This window comes from Centropristis striata, chromosome 22 (genome assembly GCF_030273125.1).
Source record: "Centropristis striata isolate RG_2023a ecotype Rhode Island chromosome 22, C.striata_1.0, whole genome shotgun sequence".
Lineage (NCBI taxonomy): Eukaryota > Metazoa > Chordata > Actinopteri > Perciformes > Serranidae > Centropristis > Centropristis striata.
Genome location: NC_081538.1, coordinates 15393907 through 15416732, shown reverse-complemented (window position 1 = coordinate 15416732; position 22826 = coordinate 15393907). Strand labels below are relative to the sequence as shown.

Genomic DNA, 22826 nt, shown 5'->3' with positions numbered 1-22826 from the left:
ATAATTCATTGAGATGCACCTGAGATGCACCTGTATTTCCAGCAGCCAGGGAGAAGAAGAATTATAAGATAAAATTGATACACGGTTGCTCATAAAGTTGGAATAAAATATTATTTTCCTCTTTCCATGAAATGATTGTATCAATGTGATTTATTCTTGACAGATAAAGTGAATATCTTCTCAAAACTGTATTAATCAATCTCTTCCAAACATATCACATTAAATGGTTTTATTCTGGTTTTATGTGGTTTTATTCTGGTTTTAACTGGTTTTATTCTGGTTTTATTCTGGTTTTAAATGGTTTTATTCTGGTTTTAACTGGTTTTATTCTGGTTTTAACTGGTTTTATACTGGTTTTAAATTATTTTTCTTCTGGTTTTAACTGGTTTTATACTGGTTTTAACTGGTTTTATTCTGGTTTTACCTGGTTTTATTCTGGTTTTAACTGGTTTTATTCTGATTTTAAATGGTTTTATTCTGGTTTTAACTGGTTTTAAATGGTTTTATACTGGTTTTAAATATTTTTTTTTCATTTTTTTATTTGATTTTTATGGGAGACCGTGTAATTGCTGTTTGTGTTTTTCTTCAGGGGCATGTTCCACAAAGCCAGTTGACTATAAACCACACTTACTTCTGCTAGTCTGACTCATTTTTAGTTGATTCAAATGTATTAAAGTAATTCAGCTGTCTTCCCAGTTGCTTTAGTCGTAGCTTGAACTTGAACTAGAGTCTGCAGGCACCAAAACACTCCAGACTGATTGTATTTCAGGGCAAACCTATAATATAAGACACAAAATGCTGAATTTCTTTTCACCTTTTTGGCTCCACCAATAAGATAATTCCTGCTTTCACAGCACATTCAACCACAATTAACACAGGATTGTGTCACAAAACAAAATAATTCCAAATTTATGGGCGACCGTGTATGTTTGAATACCTCATAGATACAATGATCGATTCATTTTTTGATTTAATTTTTTTTCTCTCAGCACTGAAGGCTACACCGCTGTTAGACTATCAACCAACCCTGGGGCTAGTTGACACACATGCACATGACTTTAATTACAAACCTAATTTTAGAAAGCATTTGTGTACCTAATAATTAGAGCTGGCACCTTAACCTTTCATTTGCTGCTAGTTAGAGTATTCTAATTATGATGGAAAAATGCAACAGCAACCCGTTTCCCCTTCATAACTCACAGAGAAGGAAAAACTTTCCACAGCCCTGATCGTTGATCCTGCTTTTGATTTAAATGATCAAAATTGAAAGCTCAGTGCCATCCAATTTTCAATTTGGAATCAAAATTGTGACACCCCCAATTCATACTGTTGTCATGTACAATCAATAATATTTAAACCAATTATCGAACTACAAAATATGATAAGAGCAGGTTAAAAAGTATTTTTTAACTTTACAGCTATTTAGTTAAGTCATATAATGTTGGCTAACTTCATTAGTAGCTACTGTTATATCACATTTTTGGAATGAAAAATATAGATTGCTGTTTAAAATAATGTAGCTGAGTGTTCAAAGGTCTTTAAAAGTCATTAACCCTTTGATGCACAACATATAAACATCTTTATGTTTATATGTTGTGCCAGGTTATTTCATGCTGCTGTGTGTTTGAATATATATATATATATTTTATTACAACAGATTATTATATCCATTTTTCTTTTCATACTTTATGAAGAAAAACAGTTTTTGTATTATTACATCAAGTTTACACACGAGTCAAAAATGACCTTGTGCATTAAAAGCGTAGTGATACAAAAAGTGAGACACTATATTAACAATTTGAGTATATGTGAAACTATGTCTTATTTTTAAGGTTCAACTTTAAAAGAGTTGATAGAAACACCAGGTTACATTGGAAAATCACATATTTTAACATTTGAGGCTTATTAGAGCCACCAAATAATAATTTCCAATGGAAAAACAACAATTTAGCAAAATTGGATAGTTAATATTTGTGTCTTCTTTTTCAGATTTTAAATTGGTGATTGGTGAATTGGTGACAACATATAAACCCCAAAATCAAAAATGAGCTTGTGCATTAGAAGCGTAGTGATAAAAAAAGGGGTTTCATTCAAAAAGTAAGAAATGAAAACAAAAAATTAGGAGGATAGGAGGTTATACGAGGAAAACCTGGAATACTGAATGATGAAATAGTGGAAAAAGTCATAGAATATAAAAACTTAGTCAGGTCACTTTAAACCCATGTTGTGCTTCAAAGGGTTAAAAGTGACATTTCTTAGTCTTATTTGATCATACAGCAGGTCTAGGTACTATATAATATATAATATAATACTGTGAAAGTATCAAAGCTCAATCCACAGAGAAACACGCACGCGCGCACACACACACACACACACACACACACACACACACACAGCCTGTATTCAGACACTGTGCCTTTAAATAAGACATCAGGACTTGTGTATATACTGTAAGTGTATATATACTGTCAGTAAGTCACTAAGCTTTCAAACTAGTTGTCAACAACCATCCTTACCAACATTGGCAATCCACAGAGATCTATTTTTAGCTCTTCATATGGAGGCTAATATGATCCAACAATAGCAGAAACTTTGTTACATCATGTAATTGGAGATAGCAATTCACTGATGTCATGTGTTTAGGTTTGTGTTTACACATACCAAATGGTAAATTGATATGTGTATTGATGGGAATGACTATGAGGTGTTGTGTTAAGCTGACTGGAATACTGGAAGTGATCAGGATGAACTGTTTCTACATGAGGAAGTGTTCTGCATATCAGTCATTTGTGAACCACTTGTGGAACGTTTCAGTGAAAGATACAGCTGCAAAAAACAAAAAATGAATAAAAAAAAGTTCTGGGATTCTAGCCTATTAAATGTCAATATTTTTTATCTGTGATCACATACGCGACGGATTAAACACGGGAGACTCAACTGTGGCCGCCATCGCTAACTGTGCACAACGTCAGCAGCTGATCATAAACAAAGCAGCATGGCTAATTATGCATATCGTCTCCGCTGATCATAAACAAAGTGATCGTGAATTAACCGGCATTGCTAACTGTGCACAGAGTGTCCGGTGCTTGTTGTAAACAGAGATCGCTAAGTGAACATCTCCTGTAGCAGCAGCACATATACACTGTACTGCTACAGAGCTAAATGTTAGCCTTTTAGCAATTTGCAGACTGGATGATAAGGGGTTAACATCCCCTCTGGCTCTGCAGCTGGGAGAGACTGCTGCAGGAGGACTGTGCCGCTTCGACTCCTTCTTACACTCTTCTTAACGAGACTCTGGCCCCGCAGCTCGTTAAAAAGAGTAAGAAGGAGTCTCCAAAACTCTTCAATAACACTAGAAAAAGTCGCTGGATTTGTCGCCAGTCACTAAGGGGGTCTGAAAAGTTGCTAAATATAACAACAAAGTTGCTAAGTTTGCCACACTGCGTCACCGGCTTTGATAAATTGCATGTGTTGTTGTTGTGTAGAGTACTACGTCACATCCTGCTTAGCGTTCTATCCAATCAGTAACCAGGCTCTTCTACAGGGACGAAAAAAAGTCCGCTCCGGACGGCTCGTATTCAAATTAGGGGCGTTTCGGTGAGTGAAACCCGCCTCATTCCGGGTATTGGGCGGTAGTGGAAACACCCCTATAATGACCAAACAATGAATCGATTAATAGAGAAAAAATAATGTCCAGATTAGTCAACAATGGAAATAATCATAAGTTGCAGACAGTAAAATACAAGTAAAATAATTAATGAATGATGACTATGAAATGCTGTAAAAGCATTTAAGTGACACTGTTGATTTAAATGAAAATGTGCCAATGATAATACAGGTGCAGTCTGTCTTCAGAAGCACAAACATCCATACACCCATATGAGTTTTAATCAAGGAAGTGAAATACCTGAGTGTTTACCAGCTGATCTGAGGAAATGTTACACAGTAACAATCACATGGGCTGGAGGAGTGACTTCACATGTTGGCAGTTAAACCTGCTCCACAAGGAAATGCTGCTTTATTTTAACAAGCTGCAGAACACAACAAACTGCTCCAGTGTTGATGTTTTTATGACTACTGTCGTTCTTGTGCAGTGTCTCTTTGTACATGTGTTTTGCTATTGCTTGTGACTAAATGAATCAAAGATAAATACCACTGCTCCCAAGAAAAAACTTGTACTGAATCTCTTGAAACTCTTCATAATGTTATCAGCATTCTCAGGCTATCTGCAGCGTAACAGTGACACCTAGTGGTCCTTTCTGAGTAAAGACAGAATTCCAAGAAACCAGGAACGAGCAGTAACGAGCACCTTTTATCTTCCTGGCAGTGGCGGACAGTTGGAAAATATCCAAATGACTGTGAAAACTATGAAAAGCAACTTTATTTTATGCTCTTTCTCTCAAATAATTTTGTATGATTATTATTTTTTAGGCTTCTCTGCTACTTTGAATACATGCAAGCAGATACAGGCTTGATGCAACCCAAGATATACAGTCGTGGAAAAATGATTAGACCATTGTTTTCTTCAATTTCTTGTTCATTTTAATGTCTGGTACAACTAAATGTAAGTTTGTTTGGACAAATATATATAAAAAAAGCTCATAAGAGTTTAATTTAAGAGCTGATATCTATACATTTTCCATCGTTTTCTTGATAATGATTTTGGTTATTATCAAGAAAACCATGAAAAATGGCTAGTTATCAGACAACAAGCGTGGTCTAATATTTTTTTCCATGACTGTATGTGCAACAAGTAGACAAAATAATGCAAAGTCTGTACTAAACTGTCCTTAAATCTGCAATACGTTTATTAACCTCTTAATATAGAACTGAAGATGTCATTATAAGAGGTGTTGACTCAGGACTGTGGTATTTTATAAGGCCAAAGTTAGTCAAAGTCTTGTACAGCTCCTCTTCTCTCACTTTGCTATTGATAGCCAGTAAGTGTTTACTATTGTCACACCTGAAAATGGTACACACTAGGGCTGGGCGATATGGACCAAAAGTCAAATCCCAATATATTTAGGCTGAATATCGATATACAATATATATACTGATATTTTTATCACAAAGTGAGAGCAAATGTTCAGTCAAAGTCAAAGCTGAATATGACATGTCACAAGTAGTTTTATCGAAACCGTTTATTTAAGTGAACGTAAATACTGTATAACAACAGGAATAGCTTTTTTTCAAATCAAAGCAACATAAAGTGCACATTTAAATAAAAAAATATTCGAACATTACAAAAAACGAAATATGACAAACCCTAGTAAGGGCAGCATTTATATATAAAGAAAGAAAAAAAATTGAACTATATAGATATATGCGATATGGTCTAATTCCATATCACATTTAAAAATATATCGATATATCGCCCAGCCCTAGAACACACCCAAATGCTTGAGTCAGAAAAAAAACAAAAAAACATCTATTTAACTTTCCTAGAGCTGAAGGTGACATCTTCAAAACCCTTTTTTTTCTGACAAACAGTCCAAAGATTTAATGTAAAGCGACACATTGTCGTATTTGAAAAGCTGTAGCATCAATGTAACGTTTCTACTTGAAGAATAATGAGCAGACTAATAATTAAAAAGCTCTATTGTAATATAAAACTGTGTACTTAAGCTGAACACATATTGTATCTTTGTCACCAGAAACGGTACGGCGGGCACCACGTGGTACAGAGCCACTCCCCCAGCATCCCCCAACCATCGAGCTGCGACACCGCTCCCGCTCCCCCCACCACCAGACCACCAGACGATCCCCTACGGAGCCCAACCACCCCCGGGCGGCCAATGAGGACCACCTCCAGACCTTCTCCCAGCTGCCCGACAGCAACCACCACCTGCCTGAGGACATGTACCCTCTGTCGGTGTCCCCGGCTGCAACCAACGGCCGCTGCGCAACGCCCCGAGAAGCCCCCTGCCCGGGCAGCCCCAGGGGCCAGGAGGCGGGCCCTCCTCGCGTCATCCAGCTCATGCCCAGCGCCATCATGAACCCCCTGCTCCTGAGCCCAAGCAGAAGCGCCGGGGGTGCCGCCATGGACTTCAGGCACAGCCGCGGTGGAAGCCAATCGCAGGCGACGCTTGAGAACGGGCGTGAGGGGAAAGTCCACGGCCACCATCACCAGATTCCACTGTCCCAGCAGCAGCAGCAGCAGCAGCATCTACTGCAGCAGCAGCAGGAGGAGGCGCTCTACAGGAACCACGTCATCATGCCTGTGTCTCCGCCAGAGGAGCAACAAATACCCATTGGACGGATAGCAGGTCAGATTTAGCTCTCAGCAGATTAAAGCTACAAGAGGTGGCATCACATCTGTTTTTTAAATCACACTGGCCCTCATTTAACAAACAAGCGTACGACAGAAAGTGAGCGTAAAGTTGGCGTACGATCATTTCTACTCAGGCCTCGGCATTTATCAATGTGGACGTGAGCGGAGGGTACGATCAGATCTCAGTCTGCTCTCAGCTCGTGTATGCAGGTCTGAGTCAGCGTGGTGTTTTTTAATGATGACAAAGCAAAACGTGTTTAGACTACATCATTTATCACTAATACATAATTTAGAATAAATACACCCTGCGACTGTGAAATTCTTTAACCAGAATACTAGCCGAGGATTTTAAATGTTGTTGTCTTCTGCTGTTTATTATTATTATTATTATTATTATTATTATCATTATTATCCTGCTGGACACCAAAGCGTCAGTGTCTCCTTTACCACCAGTGGTGCCCGAATAGAAACATTTCCAATCAGCGCTGCCACACGTTCCTCTGACTGGGACAGAATTATTACTAAATGTAAAGAAGTGAATAATATCTCTCCATCATAATAATAACAATATTTGGATATTATATATTCTATTAGGCTTTATATATCACGATGTATAAATGAAATATTCCAACTTCGCTTTATAACCATAAATACTTTTATTTCATAAACCTTTATTAATTTATTTCTGTAATATGTCAATTTTGCTCCTGTTGTTATTTGTGACGGTGAACTTTGCTTACAAAGCTGACTTAAAAAAAAAGAAAAGGAAAAAGAAATCATCTTTTGGTCGTATTGCGTCCATCGGTGTGGTAAACTCTCGGTGCGAGCCATCTGATTCAGGTATATTATATATATATATATATATATATATATATATATATCTGCAGATATAACAGATCTGCACTGGTTTCTACACTCGTTTGATAAATGAGGGCCAATATGAACAGCTATTAGGGTGCTTTAAACTCTTTTTTTCAACTAGTGGGCTTGGGAAATAAAGAAAATGGTTCATGAAGCTTCATCTGGACGTTACTATAAATTATTTATTGTGTCACTTTGGCACTCGGTGAGCATCACAAGAATTATTTTTCTCCAAAAATCTGATGTAAACTCACTGTGTGTTTCCCTGTGGTGTCGGTGCAGACTGCAGGCTGCTCTGGGACTACGTCTACCAGCTCCTGTCAGACAGCAGGTACGAGAACTACATCCGCTGGGAGGATACAGAGAGCAAAGTCTTCCGCATCATGGATCCCAACGGCCTGGCCAGGCTCTGGGGAAATCACAAGGTAAACACACACTCAGGTGTTCATTTGTTGTGGTCTGTGATCCGTCTGCAACAGGTTCAGTGAGCGGGGCCATCGCATCATGGTCATTTCTAACAGTTTAAAGCTGCACTAATCAATATTTTTCATATTAACAATGGATTGAACTGCTGTGTAAAATGATGTTGCTCATGGTGATCACCCAAACTTTTTAGCCTCTTTTAGCTCACTTTTTTTGGTTTTATGGAACACCAACTCTGTCTGGCTGGTGTCTCAAAAGGCAACTCAAAAGGCAACTGTATGCCCAAATGTGATTAAATTGTTTATAAGTGCAGCTTTAAAGCATCTAAATATGTAGAAAAAAATCTTATCGTGCCAATCAGTTAACACCACTTTATTATTAATGTTATTAATTACATTTTTGTTCTTTTACCTCTTACAGAACAGGACCAACATGACGTACGAGAAGATGTCGCGAGCACTGAGACACTACTACAAACTGAACATTATCAGGAAAGAGCCCGGACAAAGACTTTTATTCAGGTAGATTGACTTAAAGATAACTTTTAAAACAAAACTGGTCAGACTATTGTGGAAGCCCTGAGAGGCAAGTTAGAAAAAAATCTGGTGATCCATTTTGTTACAGTCAGATCTAAATTGATTCTTGTGTTTATCAATTGAGAAAAGGTAAAAAAAAAATGCAACAGTGAAACGGATAGGAAAAAACATTTTGCTTTGTTTGTTGTTGTAATACTCATTTTGGCCATGTGAGGGCACTGCTTCCCCAAGTTCAAAATAGGCTAAAAGCTTTTTTCTTCCAGGTTAGTTTTAATTTCTCTGTGCACTTTTAACACAAGGTATACAGTCATGGATTTTTCCATGATGGTTTTCTTCAATTTCTTGTTCACTTAATGCTCGGTACAACTAAAGGTACATTTGTTTAGACAAATATAATGATAGCAATAAAAATAGCTCATAAAAGTTTAATTTAAGAGCTGATATCTAGACATTTTCCATGGTTTTCTTGATAATGATTTTGGTTAACCAGTTATTATTCTGGGTCCTTTTTAAAAAAAAAAAAAAAAAAGGTGGTTGAGGGCAGTGGATGTTTAGGGGGAGATAGCAGGTCAACAATAAATGCTGCATAGAAGTGGTGACAGCAGCTAAAAGCTGTGAATCGGAACATTAATTTGAGATGCAGCTCAGCACTGTGTGTCAAGTTGTTCTGGTCAAAAATATCTAATAAAAAATGACTTAATGAATGAATTACTTATTTATTGAAACCTATAAGAGTGTTTAAAGGATCCTAACATTAGTATCGGCTTTCTACTATTCCATAAGTTGTAGCAGCAATTTTTGGGTTGTTACCATTTGTTACACACATTTAGTACACAAGGTTTCATATAATATTAGTATATTCAGTATACTCCCAAAATTGAGCCCGCTACGCCCTCAGGAAGAAAAAAAAATGGCTCATAAGAGTCTAATTTTCCATGGTTTTGTGATAATGATTTTGGTTATCATCAAGAAAACCATGGAAAATGGCTTGATATCAGCTCTTAAATTAAACTCTTATCAGCTATATATATTTCATTTTATTGTGTGAGCAACTTATGTAACATTACTGTTAATTTCCTGAACTAAAATGTAAATACTTTTACTCCTATTCAGAATGTGGGGTAGTGTGGCGCTTCAGCCCCTTGTGGCCATAATGAGTATTACAACAACAAAAAATTTAAGGAACCTATCCAAGCAAAAGCTGTTCTTAAGTCTTCATCACAAAAGAGAACCATTTAGATCAGACTTAGAAACAGATCACCAACATGTTTCTGGAGGCTTTTTATGATCAATTTACTATTTTTAATTGATTTTAAAACAGAAGTTTCAATAAATTACCAAACTTGTTTTCTCATCTGTATCTGTACTCTCTCCAGGTTCATGAAAACTCCCGATGAGATCATGAACGGACAGACGGACCGGCTGGAGCACCTGGAGTCTGACACAGACGAACAAATCTACATCAAAGAGGAATGCTGAGGAACTCTGGGCAAACAAGTCCATGAACTACTTACTACTACTACAGCCGCTGATGCCTTTCAGAAGCAGCCTGAACAATCGTTGTTGATTCTGGAGTGCGTGGACATTTGGCTTGTACCAGTCCCACACAGACAGACATGAAATATCTCTTTAGATTGCCTTAGGATGATATTTTCCTAAAGTAAACAGAAAAAAACAGCATCAGTTGTTGTGATTTTCCTGATGGACAGAGCTGAAAAGACTTTAAGGGTTCCCTTTTATTTCTGAATGAACTGCAAAAGCCAATCACTTTGAGCTTATGTCACTTTGATGATTTTATTGTCTCCTCACATGCATTATACTATGGAATTGTGCTGTTTGTAAAAAGAAAATTGGGTGTGTGCGTGTGTGACAGGAATGTTTTCACCATGGAATAAACATTTTGGATCAAAGTGTACTCTCTTGTGTGGACTATACTTACAATTTAAAGGGGACCTATTGTGCTGTTTTTCTCTTTTTCTGTCGTTTTTATAATGACATTCATATTAAATATGGCCAAAGATTCAAATAATTTGTTAAAAGTAATCTTGTGAGCCTGTGAGCAAAAACCTCAGGTTTCTGACCATTCTGAACTCTCAAATTTCTATATTTGAATGTTACTGCAGTGGTGAAACTTGTAATCTTGGTTGCTGATGGTGTTAATTTCTCCCAGTGAGATGCTGCATTCACATGCTCTTGGGAAATCCCACTAACCAATTGTATTTGTTGCTTGGATCATTTATACATTTTGAAAGCCACTAAAATATTACTTTACCTTACTTTTTATCAGGAAGAATGTTGGTAAATAACTATTTAGAGCAACTAAAAGGTATAACCTAATACCATATTAAAAATGAGCAAAAAATGAATATGCAATAAATACATTTATAAACCCAAAATCTACTTTAGTCCACCATGTTTCTGCATAATATGATGTCAATCAAGTTGTTAAGACTTGAAGGGGCGGTTATGAAGTTTTTCAATCGAGAAATACGTTTTTGGATTATTCTGACACCACTTGAATGTAGCAAGAGCTGAAGAAGACCTGGAAAGCTGATCAATCAGAGCAGACTAGCTTTTCTAGAAGCGGACTTAAAGAGACAGGTGCAAAAACTGAGCGTTTCAGACTGAGGGTGAATACAGGTACATTAAGACGGACAGTATGAGAAAAATAATGAGTTTTTTGAACATTGTTCTTGTAAACATATTCTAGTAGAAAAGTATATCACAAGTATTAACCTGAATATGAGCATAATATGTCCCCTTTAAGATACCTAAACATATATAGCTTTTCTAGTGTCTCCTGTGTCTTTGCAGATTTCAGTGATGTTTTAGTGAACTGCACAAATGGCCACATGATGGCACTACTGGACCATTTTTGATGGGACAGGAGCAGCAGTGGCTGCTGTCCACAGTTCAACAGTTCATCAGACATGCTTTTCATCTAAAGGGTCGTTCACAGGATTAAAAGTGGCTGCAGTTTGTAATGTTGTTGGAACTTTTGGGGGATTGAAGAAATGTTTATGTTTCTGTCTCCTGTGGGTTTCTTGCTTTCAGTGGAAGTGCTGATCTCTCAGTCGGAAATGATCACTGTTGAGCTCAATTAATCAAATGCATTTTTATTACTAATCATTGCCATTTTAGTGTAGTAATTCACTAAATACACCCTAGCAGCTAGACTTAATTATTTTTTGCATTACACTTCCTCATTAAATATTAAATAGTGACTCTAGTGTTAAGATTGAATCTTAATAATTCATTTTTTTTTTTACAAATTATTGTTATTGTACAAATTTCCAACTGAGCCTTTTAATACAACGGTCATAGTTTGAGAACATCATTACATCAGTGTGCACTTTTCCATATTGGATTACATTATGATTGACTTCACATTAGGGCTGGGTGATATATCGATATAAAAGATATATCGATATATTTTTAAATGTGATATGGAATTAGACCATATCGCATAAATCGATATTGTTCAATTTTTTTCTTTCTTCATATATAAATGCTGCCCTTACTAGGGTTTGTCATATTTAGTTCTTTTGTAATGTTCGTTATTCTTTTCTCATATAAACATATTTATTTCATAAAAAGATTGGCCTATTTTATTTCAAAGGCTATTTTTATTTGAGATATTTTTTATTTAAATGTGCACTTTATGGAGCTTTGATTAAAAAAAAAAAAAAAAGGTACTCCTGTTGTTATACAGTATTTATGTTCACTTAAATAAACAGTTTCAATAAAACTGCTTGTGACATATCATATTTGGCTTTGACTTTGACTGAACATTTGCTCTCACTTTGCGATAAAAATATCCAGATATATATCGTATATCGATATTCAGCCTAAATATATCGGGATATGACTTTTGGTACATATCGCCCAGCCCTACTTCACATTGAGCTTCATTCATTCAGAGGTGATAGCAGAATAAATACTTCTTTCTGGATGAGTCACAGTGACATTCAAATGAAAAAGTCACATTTCAATAGAGACAAATCCTCTAATCCAGTAGTAGTCCAGACTACTGTAACGAGTTACCGGCGGAGGTGCGCTGTGCGCTCCGGAGTCTCCATAAAAGTTGTTGCGCACAGAGCTGAGCTGTCAGACTGGGGAGAGACGCGGCGGAGCAAAGACTGCGGACTCAAAGTGATTGATGGGGATCGATCCCACTTTGAGAAATTTATAGATTTATTCTGAGCGCGCGGTGTGATCCTCGGCGCACCTACAGGACGCAATTAAAGCTCGTTATCCGCCTGAGTCGCACCGGGCTGCGGGTTGTTTCTGGACTATAACGGAATAGGAGACAGGGAGGTGTGGATGCGGGAGGATCTCGGCTGTGCGGCGGATCACATGCTGCCGCCTCACAAGACTTCAAATCGTGTCTGATTCTGACAAAGCTGTTTGATTTCATCCGGGAAAGAAAGAGCCACCACTCCCGTTTTTCATTTCTCTCAGTACGCAAATGTGTCCAGAGCACAGACTCTACAGTGGATTGTAGCAGCAGCGGCCCCACCGATGGTTTGAGCGGGCGTTAAGGTGCGGGAAGGGAGTGGGACAATTACAGGTAAGAGCCTTTCACGACCCTGACGGTCATTCTGTGCCCTCTTCCCGGGGAGGTGAGGAGTTTTCCCCACCAGAGAGTGAGTGAGTCCATCATTCACTGCCAGGATTCTGTTTGAGAATCAGCAGCACATCAATGTCCAATCAGGTTTCTAACAATTACCGCAAAACTAGAATTAGGCCCGGGAACCTGTCAGTCACTCCCTATTCTCCAGGGTGAGCCACACATTTATATTTTCATTTTTTTCAGTCAGCCAGTATACTAAAATATGTTTCTTAACCCTTTGATGCACAACATATAAACACCTTCTAATGCACAACATGGGTCAAAAATGACCCGCATTCATTCCCATGTTATTTCATGCTGACTGTGTGTTTGAATCTTTTTTTTATTATTACAACAGATCATTATATCCATTTTCCTTTCATACTTTATGAAGAAAACTAGTTTTTGTATTATTACATCAAGTTTACACACACATGGGTCAAAAATGACCTTGTGCATTAGAAGAAAAATCACATATTTTAACATTTGAGACTTATTAGAGCCACCAAATAATAATTTTCATTGGAAAAACATAAATTTAAGAAAATAGGATAGTTAATATTTGTGTCTTCTTTGTCAGGTTTTGAATTGGTGACAACATATAAACACCTTCTAATGCACAACATGGGTCAAAAATGAGCTTGTGCATTAGAAGTGTAGTGATAAAAAAAAAGATTTTTATTCAAAAAGTAAGAAATGAAAACAAAAAATTTGAATGTATGATGATCAAAAACAAATTATTTGAGGAAAACCTGCAATACTCAATGATGAAATTAATTTATTGCAAAGACATAGAATATAAAAACTTAGTCGGGTTACTTTAGACCCATGTTGTGCATCAAAGGGTTAAAACAGGATAAATCACTTTTTTCATTTACAGACATGACATGCATTGCAACTGTTCTCTTGCAGTCTTAAAAAAATGAATCAATTATTTTTTTTAGTGCAGTGATGCCTAATTTGTTTCCACTATGCTTATTTTAAGAAAAGGTTTTCAGGGAGAATAATTTTTATTTTGTCAGACTTAATTATCATTACAGCTTTTGTAAAATTGCTACATTTTCCTGTGAGTGGTCTTTGAGATGTAACCTCATAAAACCAGAATCCTGTGTAAAAAACAAGTATTCTACTAGGTTCCTTCGGGTGCTGAAAATCCTTGAAAACACTTGAATTCTTAATTTGGTGTTTTCAAGGTTTGAAAAGTCCTTGGATATTGAAGTGTGTGTGGATTTGAGGTTATACACGTCTTAGAAATATAAAACTTTGTTGTGTTTTTATCATTGTTCAGCCTTCTGTAGAACACTGTCACAGAAGATAATTTAGGCTGTTTGTTTTACAATAACATCTAATTTAATGTGACAAAGTTGTGAAATAATCAGTATACTGTATATAATGTATATACAGTACATAAAAATGTAATTTAGCACAGTGGTAAGGTGCTGGAAAAGACTTCTATTTGACCTTAGAAAAGATGGATTTGTACTGATTTTATTTCTGTTCAGTGTCCCAGTTGTTAGTCCATGTCATGGAGTTTTACAATCAATTTAGCTGACCTAACTGTATACTGTTTTATAGAGCCAATAGAAGTTAAATTAACCTCGGAGTCTGCATAAAAAGTATTTTACATTATTAAGTTTTTCTTAAAGTCTTCATTAAAGCCAACAGTAGAAACTAGTTATGGTGTGGTGTTATTGCTAGGTGTCAGTGTATTTACCGGACTCTGTCAGGAAGTTGACTCATTTTAATAGAGATGTATTGATTTGACCTCGTGCACTGAGACTAATGCCGGCTCACCTGGAGCAAATTGAGTGAGTGCTGAGATGATGAAATACAGCGACACAGCAGCAGGAGGTGGAGGCGGGGTCCCACACTTCTCCACCTCCACCTGCAGACACACACCTCAACATGCTTTTAATTTGGTAAATACAACAGGAACATACTGTCAGTTTAGAAGACTGGGATAATATTATTATTAATAATAATAATAATAATAATAATACCTTTATTTATATAGCACCTTTAAAAACAGTGTTCACAAAGTGATTTGACAGAACAAGCATGGATAAAAATTAAGAAACCCATAATGAAGAAGAAATGAAAAAAAATTATTTATATATATACCACACAAGTTAAAAAGACCAACATCACGTGAATGCAAGTCTGTAAAAATGTGTTTTGAGAAGTGACATAAAATAAGTCACTGATTAAAACACATTTTACACTTTTAAAGCACGTCAGGGGCTGGCTCCAAGTTACATTTCAGAGGTATTGAAACTTTATGTGTCAGGCCTGACTCAAATTAGGACTCAGATGCAGAGCAGGTGAACTGATAGTCTCTGTATTTTCAAAGAAGGCAGCAAGAGTAATCCACACAAGGTGAAAACAGGCTATGAAACTCCTGAAGCTGAGCTAGAAAATAAAAACAAAGAAAAAACACTCCAAGGGAGGAAAAACACTATGAACAATCTACGCTACTAAATAAAACTAAAAGGTCCTAATTCGAGTTACGGGGCTTGATATCTAATCTAGGAAGGGGATTGTGGGTTATGCCGGAAAGAAGTTAGTTGCAATAATCTAATCTGGAGAATATGAGTGTATGTATGACTTTTTCCAAATCGGAGCGGGAAATTATTTTTTTGATTCTGGATTAGGGTTTGACGATATGGACCAAAAGTCATATCCCGATATATTTAGGCTGAATATCGATATACGATATACAGTATATCCTGATATTTTTATCGCAAAGTGAGAGCAAATGTTCAGTCAAAGTCAAATATGACATGTCACAAGTAATTTTATTGAAACCGTTTATTTAAGTGAACATAAATACTGTACAACAACAAGAGTACCTTTAAAAAAAATCTAAGCGCCATAAAGTGCACATTTAAATAAAAAAACAAACTTAAATGAAAATAGCCTATTAAAAAAAAATTGGCCAATCTTTTTCTCAAATAAATATATTTATATGAGAAAAGAATAACAAACGTTACAAAAGAACTAAATATGGGCAGCATTCATATCAAAAGAAAGAAAACATTTTTGAACTATATCGATACATGCAATATGGTCTAATTCCATATCACATTTAAAATTGACAGTGTTTTACTGTTTTTTCTACAAACATTTTTTACAGTGTATGACTTGTACCAAACTTGGAAATCCAAGAAGATCTCTACATTTTGTTTTATTTTCCTAAACGTTTTTTCTTTCTGTGGTGCAGTCCAGTAAATATTAATCAACCTGCTGTTGGGTTGTTTCGATAAGATATCTCAGAGTTTTTTTTTATTTTCTGAAATCATGTATTTTTATTGACCGCTCAAAGCTAAATCACTCACAATAGTGTTGCTTTATTCATTTTGCTTTTGTACGTTTTTACAAATATACTCTTCTTTTGTCTCCTGTGTTGGAAAGTAACTAAGTAGCCTTAAGTACTTAAGTATTCCCATGTTATACTTCTGTTACACTACATTTATAAAGAAAATATTGTGCTTTGTATTGCAACACATTAAAGAAAACACCAATCCAAATTTTTCGCTCCAGAAAAAATCCCATATCTGATCTGATATGTTACCAGTTGTTTAATGAATGGGCTGTTAGAGACCTGTCAATCAAAGGTAGCCACGTCCCAAATCAAATAATTCTTTATCTTCTATTTTCTTCTAAATGGGGCCATTATTTGAACTATTAACATCAAATTGTCTTGAAGATTTTTTACTAGTGATTGAGACCATAGTGTTGTCCTAAAAAAATGCCCCCTGCTGGAATTTTCTGTAGAATGCAGCTTAAGGCACTTGCCTCCCTGCTCAGACCCGGAGGTTGCCGCCTGGGTGGAAGTGAGGGATCATTGTGTTGTGTGTAACACATCATCAGGCTTCAATGACACTTTCTGAGAGGTGTCTGAAAGATAGTGGCAGAACAAATACACCGTAAAAAATTAGAATAACCATCACAGATTTGTGTAGTAGAAGCAAGTAGTTGAAATTCACAATTTCCTATACTACGTACCTACAGTCATGGAAAAAATTTCAGACCATTTTTTTCTTCAATTTCTTGTTCATTTGAATGCCTGGTACAACTAAAGGTACATTTGTTTGACAAATATAATGATAACAACAATATAACATAAGATTTTAATTTAAGAGTTGATATCTAGACATTTTCCATGGTGTTCTTGATAATGATTTTGGTTAACCAGTTATTATTCTGGGTCTTTTTAAAAAAAAAAAATTGGTGGTTGTGGGCCCTGGATGTTTAGGGGGAGATAGCAGGTCAACAATAAATGCTGCATAGTGGTGACAGCATCTGAACGTTGTAAATCTGAAGATTAATCTGACATGAAGCTCAGCACTGTGTGTCAAGTTGTTCTGGTCAAAAATATCTATAAAAAATACTTTGAATTAATTATTTATTTATTGAAACCTATAGGGGTGTTTAAAGGGTCATTACATTAGTATCGGCTTTCTAATGTCAAGTAAAGTTGGAGCAGCAATTTTTGGGTTGATACCATTTGTTATACACATTTAGTACACATCTAGTTTCATATAATATTAGAATATTCAGTATACTCCTAAAATTGAGCCCGCTACGCCCTCAGGAAGAAATTTTTTTTAACTATTATGAAGATAATATTTTTCTGCAGAATGAATAGGACTTAAAGTACATTTTGAAGACTTGAGTAGGAAAACGTGCACTGGAGTATTTATATATAGATGAAATGGGACTGTCACTAATGTCACCTCCCCGCTAAGAGCAGGGGGATGCCGAACACCTCACATTATGTCAGCTGGCTCCTTGTTGGCAGCCAGCAGCTCCTCCCTCAGACCTGGCAGCCCATGCAGCAGCTCCTCCACCACCAATGATCAGGTTGAGATCCCCGGGCCGCCTGGCTCAGGTCAGGCCACTCCCCTCCAGCTGGGCGACCTGGTGCCGACTGTCTGGCAAACGTGCACTAGAGTATTTCAATATAAATGAAATTGGACTGTCACTTCTGCACTGTAAAAAATGTCTGTATATTTTACGGTGAAAAACTGCTAAACCATGACAGTAAAAGACCGTAAAATGATAAATGAGTTAATTCAGTTTCAGTAACAATGAAACACTGTAAATGTATAAAGTTTTTTTTTTTTTGAAAAATGTATTACTCCACTGTAAAATACACTGTAATATGTATTTAATGTAATATATATACAAGCCAACACTGTAATTTTTGCATTTGTTTTTTGTAAAAAATACTTTTTCTCACTGTTGAATGTACTAAACACCATATCTCTAACAAGAATATACTGTAATATTTCATTTAAAATAAAAAATTATGCAGCTTTTATAAAGTATTTTCTTGTCAATTATATGGCAGAACAGTATTTCTTTTGAGGGAAAAACGTTTTATTTTTTATGGTAAAATATTGAATAAAATGGCAATCTTAAACGTGAAATCAACAGTGCTAATATAATTTTACTGTAATATTACAAAAAGTTGCACCGTATTTATTACGGTAAAGTCCTGGCAACCACAGCTGCTGTTTTTTTTTACCGTAAAAACAACTCTTTTTTTTTTTACAGTGTATATATAAAATAGCTGAATGTAAAATATTATGAAGATAACATTTTTCTGCAGAATGAGTAGGACTTTAAGTACATTTTAAAGACTTGAGTAGGAAAACGTGCACTGGAGTATTTCTATATAAATTAAATGGGACTGTCAATTCTGCACTGTAAAAAATGTCTGTAGATTTTACGGTGAAAAACTGCTACATATATTAGCCAAAACAGTATTTTTTACAGTATTTTTTTTTTTTTAAATACATAACTCCACTGTAAACTACACTGTAATATGTATTTAATGTAATATATATACAAGCCATCACTGTAATTTTTGCATTTATGTTTTGTAAAAAAATAGCTGAATGTAGAATATTATGAAGATAATATTTTTCTGCAGAATGAGTAGGACTTTAAGTACATTTTGAAGACTTGAGTAGGAAAACGTGCACTGGAGTATTTATATATAGATGAAATGGGACTGTCACTAATGTCACCTCCCCGCTAAGAGCAGGGTGATGCCGAACACCTCACATTATGTCACCTGGCTCCTTGTTAGCAGCCAGCAGCTCCTCCCTCAGACCTGGCAGCCCATGCAGCAGCTCCTCCACCACCAATGATCAGGTTGAGATCCCTGGGCCGCCTGGCTCAGGTCAGGCCGCTCCCCTCCAGCTGGGCGACCTGGTGCCGACTGTCTGGCCAGCGCCGGCGGATCAGCCAATGTCACCTTTTCCCGGCGGGTCACGTGACCTCGTCCTCCATTGATTCAAAGCGATGACACCGAGGCTTCACGGTCCGCTGCTCCTCACCAACCGGGCCGACTCAGCTCTGCCTGGGAACAGCTGTGACATGCAACACACCGGCAGTGGGGGGTCTCTGGATCAATCTGTACCTGTGGCTGCTTATTTATGAAACTACTTTTTTCAATTTCTCTTAATACATTTTGGACCTATATTTACAGACACCAGGTTGTAAGACATTATTACTAAAAACACACAAAATATTATGTTAAAAATTAAGCTTTAATGACATCAGAATAGCATCATGTCAGAGCAATATGCATCTACAGTCAAGGAAAAGATTATTAGACCACCCTTGTTTTCTTCAATTTGTTCATTTTAATGCCTGGTACAACTAAAGGTACATTTGTTTGGACAAATATAATGATAACAACAAAAATAGCTCATAAGAGTTTAAATTAAGAGCTGATATCTAGACATTTTCCATGGATTTCTTGGTAATGATATTGGTTATTATCAAGAAAACCATGGAAAATGTATAGATATCAGCTCTTAAATTAAACTCTTATCATCTATTTTTGTTGTTATTAAATTTGGTGATAATAAGGTGGTCTAATAAAATTTTCCATGACTGTATAATGTGACTATTTAACAAAAACAAAAATACAAAAAGTCCAAAATACAAAGCAAATGTGTGCACAAATTATTTAGACATGTCATAGCAGTAAAATCATAGGTTTAAATGATGAAATGAATAATGGCTCATTTTCCATTTAACTGCTTCAGTTTCAGGGTTTTCAGGCCTCATTATAGAAAAATATCCTAACTGCTCGTCCTATCTTAAGTTAAAAATAGTTTCAAAGATTCTATCTTCCTATGAAAGAGGTGATTCCTCAACTACTGGCTGTGTCTTTACAGAAGAGGATTAGGAACAGGTAGGAGAACAAATAATGAGGAGGAATTTCTTTTTTTCATTATGCAGTTAGAGAAAAAAGTTGAAAAAATGTTGATAATGAAGTCAACTTTTTGCGAAGCATTGTTTTAGAGAAGAAAAGAAGTCTATCCAAACAGTTAGGTAGACTGCAAGCTACAACCTGATTATTGGCTCAGAACAATTTTTTTATATATTTATTAATTCATTAATATTAGTCAATTAAAAAGAATCATCAGTTTGAATAGCCTTTCAGTCATTATATTTCAATGTTTTTATCGTTCCCCATCCGCATTGGCATACAGACAGAACACCAATGCTGTTGCCATTTTTGGCAGTTACACTGAATTTAAGAGGGTCTTTAGGGCTGTTTCCACTACCAACTAATACCCGGAATGAGGCGGGTCTCACTCGCCGAAACGCCCCTAATTTGAATATGAGCCGTCCAGAGCGGACTTTTGACGGGACTTTTTTTGTCCCTGTAGAAGAGCAGGGTCTTTTTTCTCTCCTGAAAAAAGCCTGGTTGCTGATTGGATAGAACGCTAAGCAGGATGTGACGTAGTACTCTACATGACAACAGCACACACCATTTGTAAAAGCCGGCGAAGCAGTGTTCCCAACTTAGAGACTTTGTTGCTATATTTTGCGACTTTTCAGACCCCCCTTAGCAACTATTTTTTTTAAGAAAGCGACTGGAGACAAATCCAGCGACTTTTTCTGGTGTTATTGGAGACTCGTTCTTACTCTTCTTACGGAGCTGCGGGGGTTGGCGGCTCCATAAGAAGAGTAGGAATGAGTCGAAGCGGCACAGTCCTCCTGCAGCAGTCTCTCCCAGCTGCAGAGTCGGAGGGGATGTTAACCCCTTAGTGTCCAATCTGCAAATTGCTAATATGATAACAGTTAGCTCTGTAGCAGTACAGTGTGTATGTGCTGCTGCTGCAGGAGGTGTTCACTTAGCGATCTCTGTTTGTCTACAACAAGCACTGGACACTCTGTGCACAGTTAGCGATGCCGGTTAATTCACGATCACTATGTTTATGATCAGCGGAGACGCTGTGCATAATTAGCCATGCTGCTTTGTTTATGATCAGCTGCTGACGATGGCGGCTACAGTTGAGTCTCTCGTGTTTAATCCATCGCGTATGTGACGTCACGGTCGAAACTGTCGCTAAGCGGTTACACGGCCGTCGAAAACCATACGTCACCTCTAGAGTCTCTGGGGGCCTTTTTGTAATGGAGACATGCAGAGTGAGCGAACATTTGAGACTTTTCCAGTGGCCAGTTGTCCTACTGTGATTTGAACATGGGAAATCCCTAATTTAACACAACTCTGTAATAGCAGAATTCCTATCATAAGATATGGTAGGATTTTGTTGTTCTAAATGCAGTTAGGAAACATCTTTCTGTAATCACAAAAGTCCTAAATGTCATCCTATACTGAGATAAGATAGGATTTCAGACCTTTTTTTAATGAGGCCCCACATATTTTGCATGCTGGCTCAGTGAGGCACTGTTATAGCTCACTAGAACACTTGATCAAAACAGAGCTATCGTTAACGTTATCAGTAAAATCTATGCTTTTCCTACAAGTCAAAATGTCTGCTGTGCAATCGGCCTGTTAGTGAGCTTTAGAGGTGCTGGGAGGGGGATTTTGTTACCTCTGGATGGAGCCGCTGATACATTGGTTAGCAATGCAAAAGGTTCTGGTTTCTTCTTCTCTCTGTTCTGCATCAGTTTCTTTCTACAGTTCAGAGACATGCACGTTAGGTTCTATCAGTCAGAAATTGATGTTAGGTGTGAATGTGAGTGTTCCAGCCCTTTGATTGATTAGTGACTTGTCTAGGTTATTCCCCCGCCTCTAATGAGGGCTGTGCAAAAAAAAATAAAAAAAATAAAGCAATATACAGTCATGGAAAAAAATATTAGAACACTTTTTTCTTGAATTTCTTGCTCATTTTTATGTCAGGTACAACTTAAGGTACATTTGTTTGGACAAATATAATAAAACAAAAGCAAAACAAAACATAACAAAAATAGCGGATAAGAGTTTAATTTAAAAGCTGATATCTAGACATTTTCCATGGTTTTCTTTATAATGATTTTGGTTATTATCTAGAAAACCATGGAAAATTTCTAGAGTCCACAAACCAATGGGTGACATCACACTAGGGCTGGGCGATATGGACCAAAAGTCATATCCAAATATATTTAGGCTGAATATCGATATACGAGATATATCCCTATATTTTTAGCGCAAAGTGAGAGCAAATGTTCGGTCAAAGTTTGAGCCAAATATGACATGTCACAAGTAGTTTTATTGAAACTGTTTATTTAAGTGAACATAAATACTGTATAACAAGAGGAGTACCTTTAAAAAAAAAAAAAAAAAAAAATCAAAACTCCATAAAGTGCACATTTAAATAAAAAAATCTTAATTAAAAATAGCCTATGAAATAACATAGGCCAATCTTTTTTCTGAAATGAATACATTTATATGAGAAAATAATAACAACTAAATATGACAAATCCTAGTAAGGGCAGCATTTATATATAAAGAGATAATTTTTTTTAACTATACCGATATATACGATATGGTCTAATTCCACATCACATTTAAAAATATATCAATATATTTTTTATATCGATATATCGCCCAGCCCTACATCATACTGACGATGCCCACTATTATTATCCAATCTAAGGACTGCATGTTAGATAGAACCTGTAGGTCACAATGAGCCGCCCGGAGATTTACTCATCATCCCTCCACATGAAAGTCTGGAGAGGAGGTCAGTTTTTCCTCTGTAGAGCCTTGATAAGCGACTTTGTGCCTCTCTTCTCCTGAAACTATTGGGATTTGTGTAAAATATCAGCGTCTGATTGGCACCCACTGTGCGGGTGTTTGATGAAAGTA

General features: G+C 36.5%; 2 protein-coding genes across 3 annotated transcripts in view; both read left to right on the top strand.

Annotated features, from left to right (window-relative positions):
• etv6 (ETS variant transcription factor 6) overlaps positions 1–10001 on the top strand; it is a 45188-nt gene extending 35187 nt beyond the window's left edge. For both annotated transcript variants that reach the window (XM_059325905.1, XM_059325904.1), the window contains exons 5-8: positions 5655–6266; positions 7415–7557; positions 7976–8076; positions 9468–10001. In XM_059325905.1, coding sequence (XP_059181888.1) covers positions 5655–6266; positions 7415–7557; positions 7976–8076; positions 9468–9570 — 959 coding nt within the window. In that variant the 3' untranslated portion in view covers positions 9571–10001. The remainder of the gene's footprint in view (positions 1–5654; positions 6267–7414; positions 7558–7975; positions 8077–9467) is intronic.
• Positions 10002–12115: 2114 nt separating this feature from the next.
• LOC131960553 (chemokine-like protein TAFA-2) overlaps positions 12116–22826 on the top strand; it is a 135260-nt gene continuing 124549 nt past the window's right edge. Inside the window, exon 1 of the mRNA XM_059325794.1 lies at positions 12116–12661. The gene's annotated coding sequence lies outside the window, so the exon portion shown is untranslated. The remainder of the gene's footprint in view (positions 12662–22826) is intronic.